A 24,940-nucleotide genomic window follows, 5' to 3' on the forward strand; every position below is an offset into this window, starting at 1 on the left:
CGTGCCATGAGGACCCTGTGGATGGCGCTGTGCGCGCTGGCGCGGCTGTGGCCCGGGGCCCTGGCCGGTTGCGCCGACGCGGGGCGCTGCTGCCCCGGCCGGGACCCCGCCTGCTTTGCCCACGGCTGGCGGCAGGACAGGGTCTACGGGACGTGCTTCTGCGACCAAGCCTGCCGCCTCACCGGGGACTGCTGCTTCGACTACGCCAGGGCGTGCCCAGGTGGGTGGCGGGCCCGAGGGTGGGCAACCGGCCGTTCGCCCGCAGCGGAGGGGCACAGGGTCCCACGCCAGGGACCGCAGCCCGGCAGCCAGGTGTCCCGGTGCCGTCTATCCCGGCCCACCCCGGACGCCTCCATCCGGGGTCCTCCAGCACCCCCCTCTCTAGGTGCACCCCAGACTCTCCATACTCGGGTCCCCAGCCCCCTCCATCTCGGGATCTCCCAGTCCTCTCCAACTAGACCTACGGCTCCAGTGCCCCCCTTCCCACCAGAGCCTGGGTGGAAGGGGCTGGAGCCCTGTTGTCTGGAAGGGCGCTGGCCACCTCGGCCGAATGAATCCCTCCGCTTGGGAGCTGTGGCTTGGTAGGGCCACCTCCCACCTGGAGAGATGGCGCTGACAGGTTCCAGAGGTACGCCCCTGTGCCGGTTCCGCCCCGTGCAATCTGTTAACCCTGGAGAGGGGTGATGAGGGGGGAACGTGTAATTATCCCACTTGGCGCCAAGGCCTTGTCCTGGGAGGGTACTTTCTTCTGGAGAACAAGTTCCTGGAGGACCACAGTGGTCCTCTCCTGCACTCCAGCGTGTAGCACAGCCCCTTCCTTCTAGGAGGTGTTCCGTATATTCGTTGAATTCAATTTTATTCATATAGCATGATAAAGATGTTTATCTCAAAGTTCCTAGTATGTTTTAATCTTGCCGGTTTTCCTTTAGGGTCAATCTTTTTCATCTTTAAATCTCCCACAATATCACAGCCCCTGGTATAGGCTCAACAAATGCTGATTTAATTAAATTAAAAGGTAAAGGAAGACATGGTGAGTATAGTCCTGAAAAACAAGGCGTACCTGAGAAAAGCCAGCTCTGGAAATAAAAGTAGCCCTGCTCCCTGATAATCACATCACCCCCAAAGCCACACATACATTAGGGTTTGACCTCAAGGAGCCCAGCGTTGTGGGATCCTCAGCATCTTCCTGGTAACCTGCGGGGCTGTGTCATTCCCCGGGAAACCGGATGCCTGGTGGAGACTAGCACCCCTTCTGCCTCTTTTCTGCCGGGAGAGGCCACCAGCCCACCGCAGGACGGTCACCCAGGCCTTCTGCTGAAAGAACACAGTTGAAAAACATTAAGATTTTTAAAATCTTGATTGAACGCTAATGATTTACCTGAGAATATTGATCTTTTTGATAAGCTTCTTTCTCTCTTCTGCTCCAAGGCCAGGGTACTCTACTACTAAAGTAAGGTGAAGAGTCAGTTACTGAGGGAATGTAGTACCCTTGGGCCAGGCGTCCCCTGTTCCCTCCCCGCAGAATCCTCCCTAAACTCCTGTTTGCCTCAGTTACCTGGATCACTCAAACCTTTCCACCATGGCAGCCTCTCTCACTAACCTTTTCTCTCAAGGGATCTGCCTACATTTTAAAGGTAAATACAGAATTCCTGCAGTTCAGATAATGGGCCCCTGTCTGTGGTAAGCACAGCAATACAAAAACAATGAAGACACAATCTCTGCCCCCTGGGAGTTCAGAGTCGAGCAGGGAAACACACACAAAACCATTTGCAATACGCTCAGTGCCAAAATAATGGATCCAGGAAGCCAGAGAGGAAAAACTCAGAAGACCGGAGGAATTCAGGGAAGACTTCCCAGAGGAAGTAATGGGCAAGCCTGGTCCCAGAGAATGAGGGAGAAGCCTCTAGAAGGGGAAGGGGAGTTCTAAGAGGAAAGCATCTCATGGCTGTGCAGTGTTCCCTGTGGGCGTCAGCGTTTTGTGACAGCGCTAGGCTAGGCCCTGAGGCTCACCTGGGGAACCAGACAGACAGTGAACGCCGCTAGATAGGCGAGTGTCAGGAGGAAAACTGGCTTTTTCGTGTGCCCCTAACAGCGCCATGAGGAGTTGCAGAATCCTCCAAGTCTCTATTTGGTCAAAACTAAAACCCTCATTTTCAGTCCAGAGATATTAAAACAAAGAGCCTATCGTTTCGGACTGAGGATTTATTGGGGAAGTGATGGCAGAAGAGAGAAGACCTTACCATCTCCGGGGGAACTCAGAAGAAATCCCAGGACCTTTGTGGCTAGGAAGAGGCTGTGAGCTGTGGACAAAGAAGCCCAAGCCAGAAAAGGAAATGGTGCCTGCTAGGATTTTTAAAGGAGCATTTTCAGGAGCCTTAAATGCCCTTCCCCAGGGAGTTAACAGAGGCTCTTGCAGACCTAGGCAGAAAGCAGGCTCGGGATGGAAAAGGCTCCTCGTTGGTAGAGTCTCTGTGCCTCGAGTTTTGCGGGAAGGCAGTGAGAAAATAAGAGACAATTGGAAGGTGGCCCACTTGGCGAGCCCAAGCCTGCTCTGGCCTCAGAGCTGAGGGCGAGAGCGCGGGGCAGGACGGAGCCGAGATGCTCGGTCTCCTCAGCCCTGGACCAGCATCACAACTGTGCTGACTTGCGGTTCTGGGGAAAGGGGAGGTGGGCCTGCGTTATTAAGGTTTTCCAGCCGCAGGAGCTGGGGCTTTCAGAGGGCTCTTCTGTCACAGCGTTACCGCAGGTGGGCAGCAGGGTGAGATCTGAACCCACGCTGCGTGCTTTCAAGTTGCCATCCGCCCCATCTGTTTGCGGCAGCTCATAGCTGTAATTGATCATACCAGATAAGGGGCAGCGGCGCAGAGCCTCCAGTTACTCTATGTACGTAGAGCCATTCGGCCTCTGAGAATCCACTTCCTCTTACCTAATGTTAGGTTAACTATTGATGCTGCCCGAAGCAGTTCTGACTGACATGACATTTAAACGTGAATGAAAAATGTAACTGTGTCAGTGGAACTTACTTCCAGCCCTTCTGATTTTTTCATCTTGAGAAACACATTATTTTTTGGTGTGGCTAAGAGATGACCGTACTGGAACTTTTTTTTTTTTTTCCAAAATAGAAAGTTGTTGTTTTTTTAAATCTATTTATTTTTGGCTGCTCTGGGTCTTCGTTGTGGTGCGCGGGCTTCTCATCGCCGGCAGCTTCTCTTGTTGCGGAGCACGGGCTCTAGGCGCGCGGGCTTCAGTAGTTGTGGCTCGCGGGCTCTAGAGCGCAGACTCAGTAGTTGTGGCGCACGGGCTCAGTTGCTCCACGGCATGTGGGATGTTTCCGGACCAGGGCTCGAACCTGTGTCCCCTGCATTGGCAGGTGGATTCTTACCCACCACGCCGCCAGGGAAGTCTGAAAGTTATTTTTTTACTCAGTAAAAAATAAAAATAAGTTGAATCTGAAGAATAACTAAACTGCCCAAAAAAGTCAGTTCTGAAATTAATCATCTCAGAAAAATCTAATTATGTTGATGGTATGTGTTTCAACACCAATAACATATCTTCATAACCACCCCCCAGAGGATAAAGGATAGCGAATTCTCCACTGGCTGAGCCTGATCAGGGATTGGGAGAGACCGAGGAGGGGACAGGTCTGAGTTACCCTGCCCTGAAAGAACTTCCTGGAAGGCTTGCTTATCAGGCTCATAACACACAGTCTCTAACTCATCAGCTGGGTTCGTGGAGTCTGCATTCTAAGACCGTAGAAGCAGTAGGTTGCATTGGATCTTGGATGAGCAACTTAAGGACAGAGCAATCCTTAACCCAAGTGGAGCAGGACAAAAATTGAGTCGCCTCTATGGCCCAGTGTCTTCTCCTAGATTTATGGGGAATCCAAGAAACCAACTGGCCGCGCTCTCCAGGTACCTCCCAGCTCTCAATTTCCTTAGGTCTCACAACCCACCCAAGTATTCTTCATTTTGGTCTCACTCTATGGACGAGGCAACCAGAGCACAGAAAGGTCAAATAGTGTGTCCAAAGTCACACAGCTAATAAGTGATGAAGTGAGATTTGAACCCAGGAGCTCTGGATCCAGAGCCCACACGTTTAAACATTACGTTTTCACTGCCTCGCAGAAACTAGCCTTTATGAGAAGCTGTGGACTTTGTTGGTAGGCTCCATATAAATACTGGTAAAGTGAGTGAGTCTTCTATCTCCATCAACCGTATGCCCCTCAAGGGTGAAAAAATGTGTCCCGCTCCTCTTTGCAATCCCCTAAGAGCTATCGCAGTGTTGTTTACAAACATTTGTCCAAAAATATATGACCACTGGTTTCCACCTGGAGGATGTTACCTGTGACTTCAGAGGGCAGTGCCATCTGAGGCATATCCACATGTCCTTTTTAAAAATAACATTTTCTGGGAATTCCCTGGCAGTCCAGTGCTTAGGACTCTGTGCTTTCACTGCAGAGGGCGTGGGTTCGATCCCTGGTTGGAGAACTAAGATCCCGCAAGCCACCTGGCGCGGCCAAAAAAAAAATTTCCTTCCTGATCACAAAATATATGTTTGTTGCAGAAAGTGTAGAAATGCACAAAAGAAGAAAAGAATTTACCTGGAAACTTACTACCCAGAAAAAGCATCATTATCTTTTTTATTTTGAATCCCTTTTTTCCCCCAGGCTTGCATGGTGTCTAAAATTCTGTTTTTCTAAGGTGACAGTTCATGTCACTGTCTTGTTACCATTTCATAAACTTGTCCAGTTAATGTCTCAAAAGAAAAACAAACAAACAAAAAAAACCTACCAGGGGCCAGATAACAGAGTTTCTGCAAGAGGAGCCAGATAACGTAGTTTCTGCAAGAGGAGCCAGATAACGTAGTTTCTGCAAGAGGAAACAAATACTTGATCATTTTATTGGTGCTTTTTGAGGGGGTCCATAGGCACTTGGGCAATATTTATGCTCTCATTCGTCTTTCAGAGAAGTTGTGACAGAGTTCCTGGGAAAGGGGTACACATACATAAGGAGAGGGAAAAAGGCAGATGACATACAGTTAAAATTGTCTCACCCTGAGATGTGTGTGTGTGTGTGTGTGTGTGTGTGTGTGTGTGTATAAAGGGACGGTTTTATTTTTCCTCCGTAGATTGTCGAGAAACAGAAGTTACGCATCAATGGTACTGCTGCGGGTAAAGTGTGAAAAGAATATTTCGGACTAGACCTGATTAGAATTTAACAATGTGAGGGAGAAAGCGCTTGATCGTGGGTGGCCTTCAACTTTTAGGTGGCAAAGAGCCAGGCAGGCAGGGCCAGATTACAAAGAGGAAGGCTTGAGTGTCTGTGATTAACCAAGGTGAGGCTACATGAAGATAAGCAAGGCTTTACATTAAGAAGAAATAATCCAGACTATACTTAAGGAAATGAAGGAGCCTGGCTTTCAGCTCAGTTTGCTGCCGTGTGTGCGTGTGTGTGTGTGTGTGTGTGCGCGTTTGTGTGTGTCTAATTAGATGAGCTGGCCAGGAAAGGACTCCTTGAAAATAAAATAATTCAGCTGGACCTCAAGGATGAGCCGAACCCAGCCATGCCCAGTGTGGGAGGAACATTCCAGCAGAGGGAAAACACAGACAAAGGTCCCAGAGTGAAAGAGCCTGGGTGGGTGTGGCGGAGGGGTGAAGAGGCCAGAGTGGGCGGAGCCTGGGGCAGAGGGGCCACTGGGGGTGCCTCCGGGTGGGAGCGACGGGCAGGCACAGGCAGGTCACCCAGGACTTTGTGGGCCATGCAGGGAGGTTGGATTTTATTCCAAATTCAATGGCAAAGCCATGGAAGGAGGTTAAAAAGTCATTAAAAAAGAAAAAAAAAAAGATTAGTGGTACATCTTTTAAGGTAATTGTACTTGGATATGACTGGATACCCTTGTTAGGACATGGAAAAATGTACCCTACTCTTGTGTGCAGATTCGTTATTGAACTGTATAACTTACTTTTCTGCTCTTGGCTGTTCTCCTCGTGGCCGTAGTGGGGATATCTGATAAACAGAAAGCTCCAGAGGAAGGGGTCCTAGCTGGTACATCATGAAGGGCTTGATGATGCCTTGCGTTCCGGATCTATCCACTGTCTCACTGCCCAGTGAGCCCAGAGCCAGAGGTGCCCACTGGACCCAAAGTAGAAGCTTAGGACTCTACTTCCTACCTCTGTTCTCTTCTATGTCTTCTTCTCTGTCTCTGTTCCCCATTCCCTGATTATATTTCCTGGGATCACCTCCCCAGATAAATTGCTTGCATTCAGATCCATGTCTCAGGGTCTGCTTCTGGGGAAACTCAACCTGAATGTTATGTTGAGTTGAAACAAAGGAGAAAAAGAGAGCTTGCCGCTCTTCCAGGCACCCATTACATCTGGGCTTCTTTCCCCTAAAAGGGGTGGGAGGATGTCATCAAATCCCAAGTATTAAGACACAGGGAAGCTGGGGCAAACTTGGAGTCAGGAGATCCGTCTGCTCACTAGGTAACAGTCTGCCAGCCCCCAGTGACAGCCAGGGAAACAAGAAGGATGAGAAAGTCAGATTTGAAGAAAGAATATTTTGATATGCTAAGTATAGATGTGAGTTAGGTAAGCTTTAGTGGGAAGGAAACAAGAACGCTAATGGAAGAGTTCAAAAGGGAATCTGTGTCATGCAGTTGAGATATATGACTTGTAATAAATCTGTCAGAAGTTTCTGTACCTCTCCCAAGCTCCGTGACCAAAGATCACCTGTGACAAATCGCAATCCAAATAATCAAAAGTTCACAAGTTTGTTAATAATAGAATTTTTTCTGCAGAATAGGAATAAATACTTCAGACTCATCTTCCAACTCAAAATATTTTGTGGAACCCCTTTCCACTGGTGAAACTCTATGTGAACTTTTTTCACTTTCTCTGACAATAAAGTCCCCGAGATGTTATTGTTCAGGGCCCCAGAACTTTCTGACTCTCTTTATGAGGCTGTTAAAGTCATGAATTGGAAAGACAGAGCATAGTGTTTTGCCAAGGACAAACCTTAACCCATAGGAACAACAGTTGATTCAATGATTCTGTGAATTGAGGACTTTGCCTATTGGTCAAACCAAATAAAATAAACATTTATGACACATGAGACACAAATATTGAAGAAATACTGAGAGATTAAATTCATCCCCCCGTGTCAACTTTTACCATCTGGATAGGGTGCAACCCAAGGCCATATTACTAAGTTCTGAGTTAAAGCCATGGCAAAGTTGTATTTTTTTTAAAAGGACTTCCCTGGTAGTCCAGGGGTTAAGAATCAGCCCTACAATGCAGGGGATGCCACTAAGCCCACGTGCTGCAACTAAGACCTGATGCAGCTAAAAATAAATAAATAAATAAATATTTAAATAAAAAAATAAAGTGCTCCCTACTTCTCAGGCTATAACTATATATATATATATATTTTTTTGGCTGTGCCACACGGCACGTGAAATCTTAGCTCCCCAACCAGGTATCAAACCCGTGCTCCCTGCAGTGGAAGCATGGAGTCCTAACCATTGGACCACCAGGGAAATCCCACAAAGTTGTATTTTATAGTGATGTCTAAATGTTTAATGTTTGAATTAAGTGTATTATTAAGTGTAATTCAAGTCCAACATATCAGGTCAGGACTAGCTAGACTCAGGGATGAAGAGATTTGGGGGAGAAAGAGTTATTAAAGGAATTAAGGACAGAAGGTGTCTTTCTCAACCAGCTCCTAATCTGGCAGCCTCTTTAAATGCCTTCTGGTTCTGTGGGCCAATTAAATCAGGAGACTGTGAAAATAAAATGGGAAGGTCAACAAGAGATGAAGAGCAGGAAGTGACCTGTTATTGATTTTCCAAAGGATGTGTGCATGGCAGATACTGGGAACCAACCCTCATGTGGCTCGTTCTTGCTTCGTTAGGTAGCTGACATGTGATGCCATGAGTCTTTAGATGATTAGTAAAAGCATGTTTTAAAGGAGTTTGAAATTTTGGGATTACTGACCGAGCTTTATGTTGTATGTGACCCTTTTCATGTCAGGTGTAGTTATGTGCTACCAAATGATACAGCTTCCAAACGCCATGAACCCTAAACCAGAGTTTGCTGAGAGGCAAAATGAGTTTTTTCAGGTACAAACTGTTGGAAGTCCAATCAGATTTCAAAGAAGTTCAGGTGTTTTCGTGGTGAAGACTCTGGAAAGTATGAGGGTGATTGGGAAAAGTGGGTCACATTTTGTGGGAAAGAAAGAGTTTTGGCATCCGTTTCAGGGTCCATCTTCTGTCTCCTTGTCCTTTCCTTATATCCAATTTCAAGTCCTCAAGTAATTCAATTTAAAAACTCATTACAGTCCTTTTAAAAGACTCATTGGGATTTTAAATGAAAAAGTTAAATGTGCAACCACATTGATTTTACAGTCTTGGACAGAGCATTGAGAGCCAAATTCTCACCCTGACTCTGCCTCTTCATGCCTGACCATGGGTATTCTTACCCTGGGTGGGCCCTGGTTGCTGGTCTCTAAACTTCGCCTCTTACAGTGTATGAGTCTCTGAGCCATGGAGGATGAGACTAGAGCACCCAGGAGAAACCTACTGGGTAGGGGTACTTGGTGCAGCCTAAGTCATGTTTTATGGAGGCACATTTCCTGATAAGAATTGACCTGGGTAAGTGATGGGATGATTGGTGGGAGAAATACCTTTGCTTTTTTATAATTTTTTTTTCCTTTATGTTTTCTACAATGAATGTGTGTTACTGTTACCATAAAAATGTTCTGGCCAGAGGAGGATAAAGTTACAATCAAAGGAAAACAAGAGCAAAGACCTGATCTAAGCCCAGGGAGTAAAAGGAAGTACCCTGAAGGCATCAGTCTCTTTTACTCGGGTGTGTCCTGGCTCAGACCCATCTTCATGATCCTGGAACATCCGCCTGCCTCTAAGAGATACCCATTTATCAGTTCACCATCAGGGCGGGTGGTTGGCGGGAACGGCCGGGCAGGCGCTGGGTTTGCTCAGGTGTGCGTCCCCGTCGTGCTGTTTTTCAGCTCGCCCGTGCATCGTGGGGGAGTGGAGCCCCTGGAGCGGTTGTGCGGACCAGTGCCGGCCCACGGCCCGCGTGCGGAGGCGCGCGGTACGGCAGGAGCCCCGGAACGGCGGCGAGCCCTGCCCGGCCCTGGAGGAGAGAGCCGGCTGCTTGGAGTACGCGACGCACCAGGGCCAGGACTGCGGGCACGCCTACGGTACTGCGCTTTCCCTGATCGCCGCCCCTGGGGCCTCTGGTGACTTTCCATCCCTTCGTCCCATAGAAGGCCATGTGCCAGGCCGGGAAAGTTCCATGAGCTGCAGGGAATGGGATGGGCCAGTCTGCCCAGAGGAGATAGGAAGCTCAGGAAATACTTGATCAAGGAATTATAAGTCAGCTGTGTAAAGGCCTCCTCCCACCCCCTCCCAGTTACAACCCGTGCGTGGGTGGCCCCTTGCCGCTGTGCGCGTGCGCCCGGTGTAACGCACGCGCACTGTGGTTTTTGAGCAAACTCAGTCAAGCTGACCACAAAGGACTTTAGGTAGGATGAGAATATTTCGCTCAGGCTAGGATGTGTCCAGTAAGGATAACCTTGTTTCACCTTTCAAGGTCATTCCTGTTGAATCACGAATGCTTGCATCCATGTGAAAATAGGAGAAAAAAATAGACATTCCCAAAGGATGATAAAATGATTAAAACACCTGCCTCTCCTCTCAAGCCGACTGGATTGGAGCTGATGTGATCAGATTTATGATTTGGGAAGATCGTTCTGGTTGTGGCGCGGCCAAGGAGACCAGCAGTCGGCTTGATCATGCGTCAGGAGCCACAGGAAACTCACACAGAAATAAACAAAAAGGCCAAAACAGGGGTGTTGATCGGGGTTGAATCTGATAGAGCGAAAACACTGATTTCTCAGGGGAGAAAAGATCACATGTTTTTCATAGGAACCTGGAAAATTCCACGTCAGCGTGACCCTCCCTAAGCCATTTTTTCCCTTTTTTCCTTCCACACACAAATATTTAATGAGAGTCTACTTGATGCCAGGCACTGGGCTGAGTGCCAGTTACAACGGGGAAAAAAGTTGACATGGAGTCAGCTGTCAGGTAGATCACAGTCTAGTGGGAGGGGGAGATGATAAGCAGATAATCCTAGGAAACTAATCCCAGAAAATTACAGCTTCAGTTTGGTGCCACAGGTACTGAACAAGGGAAAGCTGTAGGGAGCGGTGAGTGTGTGTCCTAAGCAGATTCCCCCTGGCCTTGGTGGAGGAGGGCGTCCCCAGAGGCCAGGAGGGGAGCGACTTCCCTGAGGATGTGGAGATGAGGCTGAGAAATGCAGAGCTATCTAGGCAGAGACCAGTGTGGCGAACCAGACAGTCAGGTGTAGGGCTTTGGAGGGATCTGGGGACTGATCTAGGAAAAACGCATGACCACGAGAGTCAGTAACACACAACAACCTCAGGGTCCCCGTGAGAGGGGATGTCCAGAGGCTATGATATGGTGACCCCCATACAGAAGGGCAAGAGAGGAATCTGCCAGGAGCTTGTGTATCTAGGTGATGTTAGCCAAGCAGCATGGTTTGGAGTCCCTGGTTGGCTTCAGAGGGCAGGTGCCATGACAGCTTGGGGTCTTATAACCATAAGGCTTTACCTTATCAACGGCCGGCAGATGTTGGGTGTAATTTCACAGGGTATGCAAAACAGGCAGCACCTAAATGACTAAAAATCTGCTTGTTTGGCTATTTTAAAAACAAATTGGGGCTTCCCTCGTGGCGCAGGGAATCCGCCTGCCAATGCAGGAGACACGGGTTCGAGCCCTGGTCCGGGAAGATCCCACATGCCGTGGAGCAACTAAGCCCGTGCTCCACAACTACTGAGCCTGTGCTCTAGAGCCTGCGAGCCACAACTACTGAGCCCGTGTGCCACAACTACTGAAGCCCGCACGCCTAAAGCCCGTGCTCCGCAACAAGAGAAGCCACCGCAATGAGAAGCCACGCATTGCAACCAAGAGTAGCCCCCGCTCGCCGCAGCTAGAAAGAGCCCACGCACAGCCACGCAGACACAGTGCAGCCAAAAATAAACAAATTAAATGAATAAATTAAAAAACAAACAGACAAACAAAAAAACCAAATTGGATGTATAAAATTTTGAGTTTGGTGCCAGTAGGTTTTGAGACTAACAGGTCTCAGCCTGCTGTGAGGAAATAAACAACCTAGGGCCCATCTTTGGCTGATTTATATAACACAGGGGAGGCACAAGGCCCATTTGAGAAGCTGAAGGAAGGCCAGTGTGTGGGGAGCAGAGAGGGAGGCATCTGGGCTGACACCCCCCTGGATGCAGGGCCTTGGGGTCCCTGTTTAGGATTCTGGTCTTTCTCTTAAGAGCCGTGGAAAACCACTGGGGTGTTTTCTGCAGGTGCCAATGTGATCAGATCTGTGATTTGAAAAGATCTCTTGGGGAGTGGAGTGGGTAGTGGCAGGGCCAGGGCAGAGGCCCTTCATGGATATGGCAGTCGAGTTAAGCTCGCAGGGAAATAATTTAGGGCTCACAACAACGGTCACAGAACAAGCTCTCATTCAGCTCAGGCACTCTGCAGAAACATTACAGAAAGGCTGAGGGAGGAAGTCGCTGTGGGACATTATTGATTTTTTTGGATAGCTGTCACAGCCTATAGCAGATCTATCAGAAAAAGCAACTGCACCGTTCAGTTATAGGGATTGGCTGCTAGACCGTATTCCTGTAGCACATCTGAATCTTCATTGTGGCTCCAGGATGCCCAGACCCCTTCCCCTTCTCAGCCCTGGATCTCTTCAGAGCAGGATGATGCAGGTCACAGGAAAGGGAACAGGAAGCATGAAAATGCATATCTTCCATTTATTTGTATTTTCTTCAATTTCTTTCATCAGTGTCTTATAGTTTTCAAAGTAGTGGTCTTTCACCTCCTGGTTAAATTTATTCCTAGGTATTTTATTCTTTTCCATGCAAGTGTAAATGGGATTGTTCTGTTAATTTCTCTTTCTCATAGTTTGTTCCTATGAGAAACCAAATTCTTTTATTAGTTCTAACAGTTTTTTGGTGGAGGCTTTAGCGTTCTCTCTATATAGTATCATGTCATTTGCAAATAGTAGCAGTTTTATTTCTTCCTTTTCAATTTGGATGCCTTTTATTTCTTTTTTCTTACCTAATTGCTGTGGCTAGGACTTCCAATACTATGTTGAATAAAAGTGGCAAGAGCGCCCATCCTTGTCTTACTTCTCTCTTAGAAGAAAAGTTTTCAGCTTTTCACCATTGAGTATGTTAGCTGTGGGTTTGTCATATAAGGCCTTTATTATATTGAGGTACGTTCCTGCTATTCCCAGTTTGTTGACATCAACAACATAAATGGATGTTGAATTTTGTCAAATGCTTTTTCTGCAACTTTTGAGATGATCATATGATTTTTATCCTTCGTTTTGTAAATGTATCACATTGATTGATTTGCAAATCAATGTAACCATCCTTGCATCCCTGGAATAAATCCCACTTGATTGTGGTGTATGATCCTTTCAATGTATAGTTGGATTCAGTTTGTTAATATTTTGTTGAGGAGTTTTGCATCTATGTTTATCAAGGGTATTGGACCGTAATTTTCTTTTTTTGTAGTGTCTTTGTCTGGTCTTGGTATCAGGGTAATGCAGGCTTCATAAAATTTGTTTGGAAGGTTTTCCTCCTCTTCAATTTTTTGGAAAAGTTTGAGAAGGTTATTAAATGTTTTTGAATGTTTTGTAGAATTCTCCAGTGAAGCCGCCTGGTCCTGGGCTTTTGTCTGTTGGGAGATTCTTTTATTACTGTTTCAATTTCCCTACCAGTAATCAGTCTATTCAGATTCTCTATTTCTTCGTGATTCAGTCTTGTATGTTTCTAGGAATTTATTCATTTCTTTTAGGTTGTCCAATTTGTTGGTGTATAATTATTCATAATAGTCTCTTATGATCCTTTGTATTTCTGTGGTATTAGTTGTAACTTCTCCTTTTTCATTTCTGATTTTATTTATTTGAGTCCTCTTTTTTTCCTTGATGAGTCTAGCTAAACATTTGTCAATTTTGTTTATCTTTTCAAAGAACCTGCTCTTAGTTTCATTGATATATTCGACAGTTTTTAGTCTCTATTTAATTTATTTTCACTCTGATCTTTATTATTTCAGGAAGAACTGAAATAATATTTTTAATCCTCATGAAACCAGGACTTGATAAACTGTGAAATTCTCAGCCTACCAAAATGGCAAAGGACACTAGAATGAAGAGATTCACTCACAGGAAAACATGTTCTAGAGGAACACACGCAGGGCGTGGTTGTATTACCTTTTGTCAATACCTCAGAAAGCTGGAGGTAACAAATTATCACAAACTTAGTGACTTAAACAACACAAACATATTATCTTAGAGTTTTATAGTCAGAAGTCAGACAGGTCTCAAATCAAGGTGTAGATGGGGCTGAATTCCTTTCTGATGGCTCTGGGAGAGAATCAGTTTCTTTACATTTTCCATCATCCAGAAGCTTCCTTTTCCCATGGCCTCCTTCCTCCATCTTTACAGCCAGAAACATTGCATCTTTCTGTGCCTTTCTTCCATGGTAACATCTTCCTCTAACTCTTTGAAGGACCCTTGTGCTTAACATTCAGCCCATCTGGATAATCCAGGATGATCTCCCTATTTTAAGGTCAACTGAGTAACTTGAATTCTTCTTTGCCTTGTAACATAACATATTCACAGCTTCTGGGGATTAGGACATGGACATCTTGGGGAGGGGCCATTATTCTGCCTTTCGTGGAGGTAGGACAGTGTCATCATTCTTGGTTTACACATGAAGACATTGGAGCTCAGTGAGATGACAGCATTTGTAAAGGGACCAGAATTTAAACCTGCATCTCATGGCTCTAAATCCTGTGGGTTTCCCCCCCTTGATAGTGTTTTGCTGTTAAGTGTTATCATTAGTTATTATTATTATTATATTGCAAGTTAATATTGACATTGTAAATTCATTAATATTCATATATTAGTAGTATTATTATGTTTTAAAATTACAGTTACAGAATCTGGTAACTAAGTAGAAATATAAAGGCCGTGCAAGGCCAGTGAATGAAACATGATCACTGAGACACTCTTCTTAATGACCAAGTAGCCACTGCATTCTTTCTGTTTCATTTAACATGTATCATGAGTCTATTTCTATCATAAAAACAAATGCAAAAACCCATATTATATATTTGTTGCCCACACTGACAATTGTTTATATGCTTTTTCCTCTTGCGAGATTGCTGTGCATTATCATGAACCGTATACTTCCAGGCTGGTGTTATTTGTCAAATTTTCATTCTGTCGTCTTCTACACCATATCTACAGACCAGTTGTTCTAAGCCTGCTTTTGTGGCACCCCATTGTGTCAGAGGGCTTTATGAAATTCTCAAAGCAAATTTAATTTACTTTCATGTTCAAAGTAAGTATGTGCAGTGCCACGCTTTTAGAAGTGGAAGTTGTTGTGAAAGCGAACAGTGGTAGGTTGATGGGATGCCAGAAAAGCTGGCAAATAGTCTGTTAACAAAGAATCTATTACATTGAATATTGTTGCCAGGAAGGGGAAAGGAGGGGGAGCTGGCGTTTATTGAGAGCCTTTGTCCTGGGGCACCGGTTACGTGCTTCCACACAGAGGCAAAAGCGGGGCTGGAGGCAAAAATCATTTCTAAATTACTTACTGCTCTTAAGTAATGAAAAATTGAATTTCTGGGGGATGTTGAAAAGTGGTGTTGGTTCAGAGCTTGCCAGGAGATCTGGATTGTTTACTTTAGACTCTTGCCAGAGGGAAGGACGCCCCCCTCAATAGAATGTGCCACCAAACCAAGCCCGGGCTGGAGGAGGCAGGACACGGAGGAGACAAGGTCCAGGGTTACTGGCTTGCTTCTATGATGGGTCATAAGCACAGAGGCTTGACACTGGGCATGGATAGTAAGTCTTAAAGAAGCTAGTGTCTATACTGGGGATCCTGCTTGGTCATTTATTATTTATTTTCCCTTCACTTAACCTCGATGAGCCTCAGTCTTCTGATGAGAAAACCTGCTCAGAACACCTCTTGACAAAGCTTTGGTGAAGATCGGTTAACATACGACGTGAAAGCACTTTGTACACGAGCAGGCTACACACAGCAGGCTACACACGGACAAGGTGCCGTGCCTCTCCAGGCGTTAATCTGCGCCCACCATGAGCCCTCCCCCACCTCCTGGACCACACCTCCCGCCCCTCCCCCATGCCTGAGGGAAATCCGAAGGTCAGGGCTACCATCTCCCTGTCTCCTCTCTCAAATCTCACTTCGCATTAAGGGCAGTGATCGGGCACAGAAAGGGAAAACACAGCTGAATTTAAGCAATTCATCGGTAATATGCTGCAATATTGAAACTTAAAAGAGTGAAACTTTGTCATCTGCGTTGCACTAGAGGCAGCCTGCCACATTTAGACATGAGCCTTGAATATGTTTCTTAACCTCTCTGGGCCACAGTTTCCTCATCTGTGAAATGGGGAAATAATAGGGTCTATCTCAGAGCGGGGTTATGGGAATTAAATGAGTTAACACATGAAAAACACTTAGCATCATGCCTGGAAACTTAGAGGTTCATCACTGTTAGCTCTTATTTTTATTATCGTAGAACTTCTTCTTCAGATTTTGTATCAGAAACTATAGTCATACACTTGCCCTCTACTACCTAACCAAGTTTCCCACCCACCCCCCAAGCTACACATTAAGTGCATTGCCTTTGAACTTTTGTAATAATACCTGCAGTACAAATTAGGAGCTCAGATAAATGTTTTGCGCTAAAGAAACACATCCTGAAAACGTTATAGTTTGATTGATATAATGCTACGTGGATGTAGCAGTAAACGCATTCTTCACTTAGTGAATAAGCCTATAAATGCGTCAGAAGAACAGAAATGAAAACAATACATGAGAAAATGAAAAGCCTTTCGCTGTTTGTGTTTCTGATAATTAGGTCTAAGAGAAACAGAGAAGGAGCCTAACGTACATGCATTCACTTGTCCTTTTTGATTCCGTCCGTGGATTTTGGAAGTTCAAAAGCTACGGTCACATTTAGAAAGAATGACATGTTCTCTTTGGAAAACAAACATGTTAGCACAGCGAGGAAGAGCCACTCGGTTGGGAGTCTGTAGTTTACACTAGATGTGGGTAGCGTTCAGACTGCAGAGATTAGGTGCTCAGATACAGGGGACAAAAGCGGTGCCTGCGACGCTTAGGATCGAGTCTTAAATTCCCATGCCGTAGAAAAATGACTCCGCATTCAGAAAGTCTAAAGAAGAATTAAGGCTGCCATCTTGTGGCACGAAGGAGCTTAGCAAGAGGAACATGCAGGCTTGAAGCCTCTGTTTTGCTGCCGGTACCCGCACGCCATTGTGCTCTTGATGATAAGTCAACCTGAGCTGGTATCTCCCCTTCCTGGGATGGTCCAGTTTCTGAAAGGAGAGCTAAGAAGGATGGTTGAGCCATCTCAGCTGCAAGGCTCAGTATAGGAACAGAAGACCTCAGGGAAGTAGGACCCGTGAACCTTGGTGGCAATTTCATTCATTCATTCATTCCTTCCTTCCTTCATCGACCCATTCATTCCTCGCACACATATTTACTGAGTATGTAAATGTGTGAGGGCTCCCGTGATGAACAAGGCAAAACCCTGCCTTTCTTGAATTGACAGCAGGGTGGAATCAAGAGGTTATCTCCGGGTGCTACACAGAGCAACAGATGCCCCTCCAGACTTAGAGATGAAATAGGAGGTAGACAAACAAAATAAGAGAGCAGAGGTGGGAGGGAAGGATTTCTGGCTGTTTTCTTTTCTCCCACCCAGAGTGTCAGAGGTGGGAGTGGGGAGAGGGGCCAGGAGAGATGCTTTAGGACCTTTCTTCTCTGAGTTTGGTGTGGAGAGAGTGCTATGCTGGCGGGCACCTGGTGGTCACACCCTGGGCTATATGGTTGATGGTGAAACTTCCAGGCTGTGGTTATCAGAACACCTGGGAACGTTGACCCTTTCCTCCTTTTGTTCTTTCCCTTTCTCATTTCCTCTCTCTGGTTGTCTTTTTTTTTTTTTTTCTCCTTTTACCCCCTTTTCTCTCATGCCTTCCTTCCTTCCTTCTCTCTCTCCTTTTCCTTTATTCTTTCTATCTTTCCCTTTTCTTCTCTGTGTCTCTTCTTTCCTTTAAAAAAAAAAAAATCCTCTCCCTTTCTCCAGTACCTTACTTTTTTCCTTGGTTCCCCCGACCCTGCCCGTCTTTTTATTATTCCCTCTGGGCTGTGCTTCCTGGTCCCTCTCCTGCCTTTCCACGTGGTGTTATCACTGCAGACAAGTGTGCTTATCAAAAGCCTGCTGTTCCCTTCCCTACCCAACTGCACTGCACAGAGCTTTATGGAATTCGTTTCTGGGGATTCAGACTTCACCTCCTTTCACTCCTTGAGGGTGTCCCATAGATTTAGGGATGGAAGGCTTTAGACGGGTTTGAAACCAAGTTTGGGAAATGTCGCTCTGGGTACTTCAGGCTTCACGTGTTCAAGGTCATTTTTCTTTTCCAGTCCCTGCCTTTATAACTACCTCTGCGTTCAACAAGGAGCGAACAAGACAAGCGGCCTCCCCGCAGTGGTCCACAGACACAGAGGATGCTGGGTAACTTGCTGTTTTTTTTACTTATGTTTTTCCGGTTGCTCGGTCAAGTCAGCCCACAGAGGTAACTTGCTACATGGGTTTTCTTGTTATTCGTTCACTGACAAATGTGACTGTTTATCACAGAACTGGGAAGTACTTGTCCCTTCCCTGTTTTATGTTTAAAAAAGATTTGTTTCTGAGGTCTGATCCCTAAGAAGAAACATGCTGTATAAAAACGAGATGATACTATTTTGTCAGTCCCACTAAGGCTGCTCATCTTATAGTCCTTAGGGGACTGTGGGCTCCAGCACCGCCTCCGTCTGGTGAATTTGAACGTGACCTCCACCTGAGCTCTGAGGACTTTATCAAGACCTAATGGCTCAGGCTGGGAGGAACCTCTGACCTCATTAGAAATCCTTTGGGCTTCCCTGGTGGCGCGGTGGTTGCGAGTCCGCCTGCCCATGCAGGCGACGCGGGGTCGTGCCCCGGTCCGGGAAGATCCCACGTGCCGCGGAGCGGCTGGGCCCGTGAGCCGTGGCCGCTGCGCCTGCGCGTCCGGAGCCTGTGCTCCGCAGCGGGAGAGGCCACAACAGTGAGAGGCCCGCGCACCGCAAAAAAAAAAAAAAAAAGAAAAAAAGAAAAAAAGAAATCCACCCTTCTGCGGTCAGAATAGAGACGCCAGACGCACTGCATGTTCTAATCTCCACACTACCTCTCACCGCTCCTCAGTTTTTCCTTCTTGTAAAATGAGAATATTAATTCCTACCCCGTGGGTTGCTATGAGAATTTAATGAGAAAATATCATTGAAAAGATGCCAGGGTTAAGCGGTCTGAAATTGACTGAGGCTACATCAATAGAATTTCCTACCTTAATACCTTAAGGTATCTAATAAATAATACTTACCGTCATTAAAGATTTTCTTTGAAGCAGATTCTCCAGACACTTTCCATCTAACTTTTTACAGCTCATAATTGTATGGATTAAAAAAAAAAAACGAGCCCATTTTAGCATAGTTAGGACCTAAAATGCCACATTGTTTTGTTTCCCTGAAGAATTGCAAAATTGTGTTGCTTTTAAGTACAAGACTCTAAAATATTCATCCATGTCTGGATGCGCCCCCAGAGCCTTCAGAGTCTAGTCACATAATAGAGTGTTTCCCGCAGCTCAGTATAAGGTGACACTAGTCTGTTACAGGAAAACATGTCTCAGCTTCCCATGTCCTTTTATCTGTGGTGCCCAGTGTAACTTTGATGCTTGACTTCAAGTCAAAACTCATCTCATTAGCCCAGATCATGCAGGTGAGCCAGGCGGGGAGAACAGGGAAGGCCCCAGGAATGTTTGTGGGGCAGAAAAACACAAGCGCTGGCCTGGAAGTCCAGGACCAGCCCTCCTGGCGCTCACATGTTCTCAGGCTCAAGCAAGGTCTTGTTCAATTTCTGTAATTCATTAAAATCTCAGCAAAGTTATCAAGGGTAATTTTCCTGCTGAAATGTGCTTTTAGACACAATTTCGTGGTCAGACTAGACAGGATACGAAACAAGTTTCTGCAAATTCGTGTTGACCATATAATTCAACCGTGGGCTGAAAAACAGCAAAAACGTTCAGTTGTCAGTCAGACATCATAGTTCAGCGAATGAGAAACTTGACAAGGCATTCTGTGACCTGTGACCATGCAACGCCCTACCTTCTCCAGGCTGTCCCATTTCCTCGGGCGGAGGGGTGTTCCAGGCTTCCTAAGCCTTTCCCCAGCGTTAGGCCATTTCTGATTAACAGCAAGTGAAATCGCTCCTTTTTTTTTTTTGCTCTAGGTACTGTATGGAGTTCAAGACAGAGTCATTGACTCACCACTGCGCCACGGAAAACCGGCCCCTAACCCGATGGATGCAGTACCTGCGAGAGGGCTACACGGTGTGTGTGGACTGTCAGCCTCCAGCTATGGACTCTGCGAGCCTTCGATGCTCTGGAGACGGCCTGGACTCTGACAGGTAAGGGAGGGAAACTGGTTGGAGGATTTTTCTTGGTACTCGTTTGGGGAGATCTGTCCTCTCCATGTCCTGAACAGCGGACCAGGATGTAGCAGATCAAGGCATGATTTGGGGAATCAAAACAGTGAGGAGAACATTCCATCTGGCAATTCCGGAGTCCAGGACCCAGTTCAGACTCTGGGACTTAGAGGCTCTGTATCAGAGATGCGTGAGTGAATTTGGATATTGGGGTTCAGGCCAAGCTCACAAGTGACTACCAAAGACCTGCACAGTAGCAGCCGTAGACACTGTGTCAACCGATGAGCTTGTCTTTGCTCTAATAATACTGTGTTAATGCACACTAAAATTCCAGTTTTATATAATTTTCATGTATCATGAAATATCCTTTTGATTTTCTTTCAACTCTTTAAAAACATAAAAATCGATCTTTTCTATTACTGTTTTTTTCATTGAGGTATATTTGATGTACAATATTATATTAGTTTCAGGTATACAACATAGTGATTCAAAATTTTTACAGATTATACTCCATTTATAGTTATTATAAAATATTGACTATATTCCCTGAGCTGAACAGTATATCCCTGTGGCTTATTTATTTTACACACAGTAGTTTGTACCTCTTAATCCCCTCCCCCTAGTTGCCCCTCCCCCCATCCCTCTCCCCACAGGTAACCACTAGTTTGTTCTCTACATCTGTGAGTCTGTTTCTTTTTTGCTATATTCACTAGTTTGTTTTATTTTCTTAGGTTCCACGTATAAGTGATAACTTACAGTATTTGTCTTCCTCTGTCTGACTTACCTCACTAAGCATAATACCCTCCAGGTCCACGCATGTTATGGTAAATGGCAGAATTTCATTCTTTCTATGTCTGAGTAGTAGTATATATACCACATATCCATTTTCAACCATTGATAAACACTTAGGTTGCTTCCATGTCTTAATGCTGCTATGAACATTGGGGTGCGTGTATCTTTTCGAATTAGTGTTTTCGTTTTGTTTGGCTATATACCCAGGAGTGGAATTGCTGGATCATAAGTAAACATCAGTCTTAACTCACAGACTACACAAGGGGGTGGGCTGGATTTGGCCCGTGGGTCACAGTCTGCTGAAGCCTGCCCAGGTGATTCATACCCACAGCAAAATTTCAGAATCACTGCTCAGTGGGGTAGTCATAAAATCATGACTGAGATAGTAGCCGTGTGCCCAGCTCTGCAGGGTCAGAAACTCTTTTGATGTTCGGAGCCCCCGGTTCCCAGTGTGGGGGCGCAGGGGGTTCTCCTCACACAACAGGAAGCAATTCGTGGGACACCAGCTGGGCATCCAACAGTTTAGCTCAGTTCTGACACTGTCTACCCAGAGACGGCATCAGATTCCACAAGGTGAAGGGCTCAGTCCTACAAGACCGTTCCCTTTTGCACCCCCCTTCAAATCCCATTCTCAAGCTCAGGCTGTTACCTGTGCTTCTGACCAACTGGCTGTAAATCGGAGATTCCCATGACCTCCTCCTCAGGTTTGATTAATTTGCTAGAGCGGCTCACAGAACTCAGAGATACATTTACTTACTAGATGACCAGTTTATTGTAAAAGGATATATCTCAGGAACAGCCAGATGGGAGACATGCACAGGGTGTGGGAAGGGGTGTCATTCTCCCCACATCTCCACGTGTTCACCAGCGTAGAAGCCCTCTGAACCCTGTCCTTTGGGCTTTTATGGAGGCCTCATTATGTAGGCATCATTGATTAAATCATTGGCTATGACTGATTCAACCTCTGGCCCCTCTCCCCTCCCTGGAGGTTGGGGATGTGAGGTAGGACTGAAGGTTCCGACCCTGTAACCACCTGGTTAGTTCTCCTGGCAACCAAGCCTCAACTTCAGGTGCTTCCAAAAATCACCTCATTCACATAAGCAAGACATTTGCACCACTCTCAACATTTAGGAAATTCCAACGGCTTTGGGAGCGGTCGGCCAGGAACGGTGGACAAAGACCAAATATACATGAAAAATATATTTTGGTCATTTGAATGACCAAATATATATTTCTTGTAAATCATCATATCCCAGAAATCTACAGAAATCTATAGATTGTCCAAAAGAATTGACCCTTGAAAACATTTTACCACCCTAAAAATCCATGCCAGTCCTGTACTTATCTACTAGTTAAATCCGATAACACTATTCATAACCAAAAGAAGGGTAGAATTTGGGATGGGCATGGGTTATGGTTTTCAATATGTCAGACAGAACTGGGAAAAATACAGATTTGAAAGAACAATATGGACCTTCCCAGTTAATCATTATTCCCATAGTCTATTTTAATACTTAATAACTTGAATTTATGTTTATTAGCCTCCTGTGCCCAACAGCCTCTGTATTGAGTACACATACGAACAATAAAGTGGGTAAGGAATTCACATGAAATAGAAACAATATTTAGACTTAATATTTTCCTGACTACCTCATCCATATTTTAACTTTAAATGAATATTATAATTTAATTTGTCCCTGTAAAGCACCTTCAACCCAGGCTGAAATTCCAGTGACTTTAAAAATAATAATTTCAGTAATATGGCTTCTTTCTTTTCACTGCTCCCATTTTTCATTATGGAATCAAAGAGCTGGAAAGGATTTCAAGGGATCGTTTGGTTCAGACCCCTCTAATTTATTTATTTATTTTTAAAGAGGGTATTAAATCGTTTATTGATTACACCTGATAATGCATGATACACGAGCTTCATTCCCATCTATAACTTTATCTGGTACCATAATTCAATTTAGATATATTGCATAGGATGTGCCAACAATCCTATTAATAACCAAAAAACTCCATGACTTTGCTTGGGTGACCCTTTTCACGGTGAACTCCAGGTCACAACACAGTAACTGTCAGTTCAACTACACCAAGGTTTCGGAAGACAATAGCTTCTCCACCAAAGCAGGTTGTAAATAAATTTTGAACGGAACCTGGCATCACCCTGAAGGAATTCTAACTTCGCACTGTTGGGGTAGTTTACCAAAATGGCTTCAGAGTTAGATTAACTTTACACAGCACATATTTTAAAAAGACACATTTATTCAAGCATCATGATTAGACTATTACATTTAGCAATCAACAGCATGGGTGCAAAAAAGAAAAAAAAAAAAACTACATTAAAACCCTTTGTTGGGATGCTTTACACTTTCCACAGAACAGAAACTAAAATAACCTGTTATACAATTAGTCACAAATACAGTCCTCGAGTTTTTTTGCCCATACACATGAGTATTGTCAAAAACATGTCTTCTTCGTAGCAGCTAGGCCCTGCCACCACTGTGCGTGGGTGAGTTCACAAATCTGTTGTAACCTGGAGCCTCCCCATCAGTTCTCCGGCTCTCCTCTCCTGCCGAGCTTTGTTTCCTGGCAGTAATCAAAACCTTCTGCCACTGCCATAGCTACTGCTGCTGCTGGAACCACCATAGCCACCTTGGTTTCGGGGCTTGGCAAAGTATTGGCCTCCACCACCATAGGGGAGAACTTGTGCCTCCAAAGTTTCCTCCTTTCATGGGTCCAAAATTTAAAGACTGATTGTTGTAACTGCCAGAATCATTGCAGCTTCCATCACCTCCAAAATGGCTTCCATCGTTACCAAACCCATTATAGCCATTGCCACTGCCGCCATATCCCCCGCCACCCTGGCTGCCACCAAAGGCACCTCGGCCACTGAAGTTTCCTCCACGACCAAAGCTGCCATTCCCACCAAAACCCCCTCCAAGACCACCACCAAAGTTTCCAGAACCACTTCGACCTCTTTGTCTGGATGAAGCGCGAGCCACCTCTTGCTTAGATAGGGCTTTCCTTACTTCACAGTTGTGGCCATTCACGGTGTGGTATTTCTGAATGACAGTCTTGTCTACGGAGTCATGGTCCTCAAAGGTTACGAAAGCCAAGCCTCTCTTTTTGCCACTGCCTCTGTCAGTCGTGATTTCAATCACCTCACTTTTCCCACGCTGTTCAGAAGAATCTCTCAGGTGATGTTCTTCAGTGTCTTCCTTAATGCCACCAACAAAAATCTTTTTCACAGTGAGGTGGGCACCAGGTCTTTGAGAATCTTCTCTTGAGACGGCCCTCTCTGGTTCCCCAACTCTTCCATCCACCTCGTGTGGCCTTGCCTTCATGGCCGCATCCACCTCCTCCCCAGTGGCATATGTGACAAACCCGAAGCCTCTGGAGCGCCTGGTGTTTGGATCCCTCACTGCCGCACAATCTGTGAGCGTCCCCGTCGCTCACAGACCTCCGATGAAGAGCTTCCGCAGCTGTTGGGGCTCTTTGGGTGACTCTGATGTAGACATGACAGCAATGGAGGGGGCAGATGTCAACTCGGCGGCGTCCACAGGCAGAAAGGCCAGACCCCTCTAATTTAAATGTACACGAAACAGAAAGCCATTTTCCCTTATGTAGCGCTTCAGATACTCAGAGCAAGTGAGAGACACGAATGCAGTAACCTCAAACTACAATCTCAGCAGGGGGTGTTCTCAAATAGGGATTAATTGGTAACTTGTTGTGACGGAACCTGAAGAAGGGAAACTCAGTTTTGTGATCTTTTTTTTTTTTAAATTTCAATTTGTAATACACTTCAGAACTCAAGGTGTGATCATTTTCTAAAAAAACCCAAAAGACAACAAACCTCGATTTATAATTCTGTAAATTCGAACTTTCTTTGGTATGCTTTAGCGTAACTCACATTTTCAAAATATCATTTCAGAAATCAGACCCTCCATTGGCAAGCAATTGGCAATCCTCGATGTCAAGGAACTTGGAAAAAAGTTCGGCGAGTAGAACAATGTTCCTGTCCAGCTGTTCATAGTTTTATTTTTATATAGATCGTGATATAAGCGTTTCAGAATGTGTTTGTAAACATGCTAAGTACTAGCAAGCCATGCTCAACGCTTCATAATTCTTTAAAAGCTCTTTGGCCAAAGTTCCTGAATATATGTCATTGCCACACTCTGAAGTAGAGAAAGGAAATTTGCGGGCCAGTTCTCAAGAAACACAGTGCCTTTATTTTCATTTTTACTACGTTGAGGACCCACCCTAAAGTCTCCTGTGGTTTTCTGTCCTCGATCTGTCACCTGGAGTCTCATTTAATAGGTGGCCCATTGGACACAGTGTTCATCTGTTTGCACTAAACTTACCACATTTTAATGGTCCATTTATTGGTAAGTTGTCATTTAAGGGTATCCACGATTTAAATCTTGCATTCTTTCTTTCTATTCTGTAATCTCTTAAAAACTTCTTTCTTTAA

The 24,940-nt window shown here is 45.3% G+C and overlaps 1 protein-coding gene across 1 annotated transcript; it reads left to right on the top strand.

Moving 5' to 3' along the window:
- SBSPON (somatomedin B and thrombospondin type 1 domain containing) lies at positions 1–24,847 on the top strand. Its single transcript, XM_024127077.2, has 5 exons — positions 1–220; positions 9,024–9,218; positions 17,601–17,691; positions 19,480–19,656; positions 24,401–24,847. The coding sequence occupies exons 1-5, from the start codon at positions 7–9 to the stop codon at positions 24,516–24,518; spliced, it is 795 nt and encodes a 264-aa protein (XP_023982845.1). The 5' UTR covers positions 1–6; the 3' UTR covers positions 24,519–24,847.
- Positions 24,848–24,940: the final 93 nt, after the last annotated feature.

The sequence above is a fragment of the Physeter macrocephalus genome, chromosome 15 (assembly GCF_002837175.3).
Source record: "Physeter macrocephalus isolate SW-GA chromosome 15, ASM283717v5, whole genome shotgun sequence".
Lineage (NCBI taxonomy): Eukaryota > Metazoa > Chordata > Mammalia > Artiodactyla > Physeteridae > Physeter > Physeter macrocephalus.

Excerpts from the sequence above, each read along its gene's own strand:
- SBSPON (XM_024127077.2), top strand. The coding sequence starts at position 7 with ATGAGGACCCTGTGGATGGCGCTGTGCGCGCTGGCGCGGCTGTGGCCC. Across the intron at positions 17,692-19,479 it reads ACAGACACAGAGGATGCTGG|GTACTGTATGGAGTTCAAGA; the intron begins GTAACTTGCTGT and ends TTTTTGCTCTAG. Across the intron at positions 19,657-24,400 it reads GACGGCCTGGACTCTGACAG|AAATCAGACCCTCCATTGGC; the intron begins GTAAGGGAGGGA and ends ATATCATTTCAG.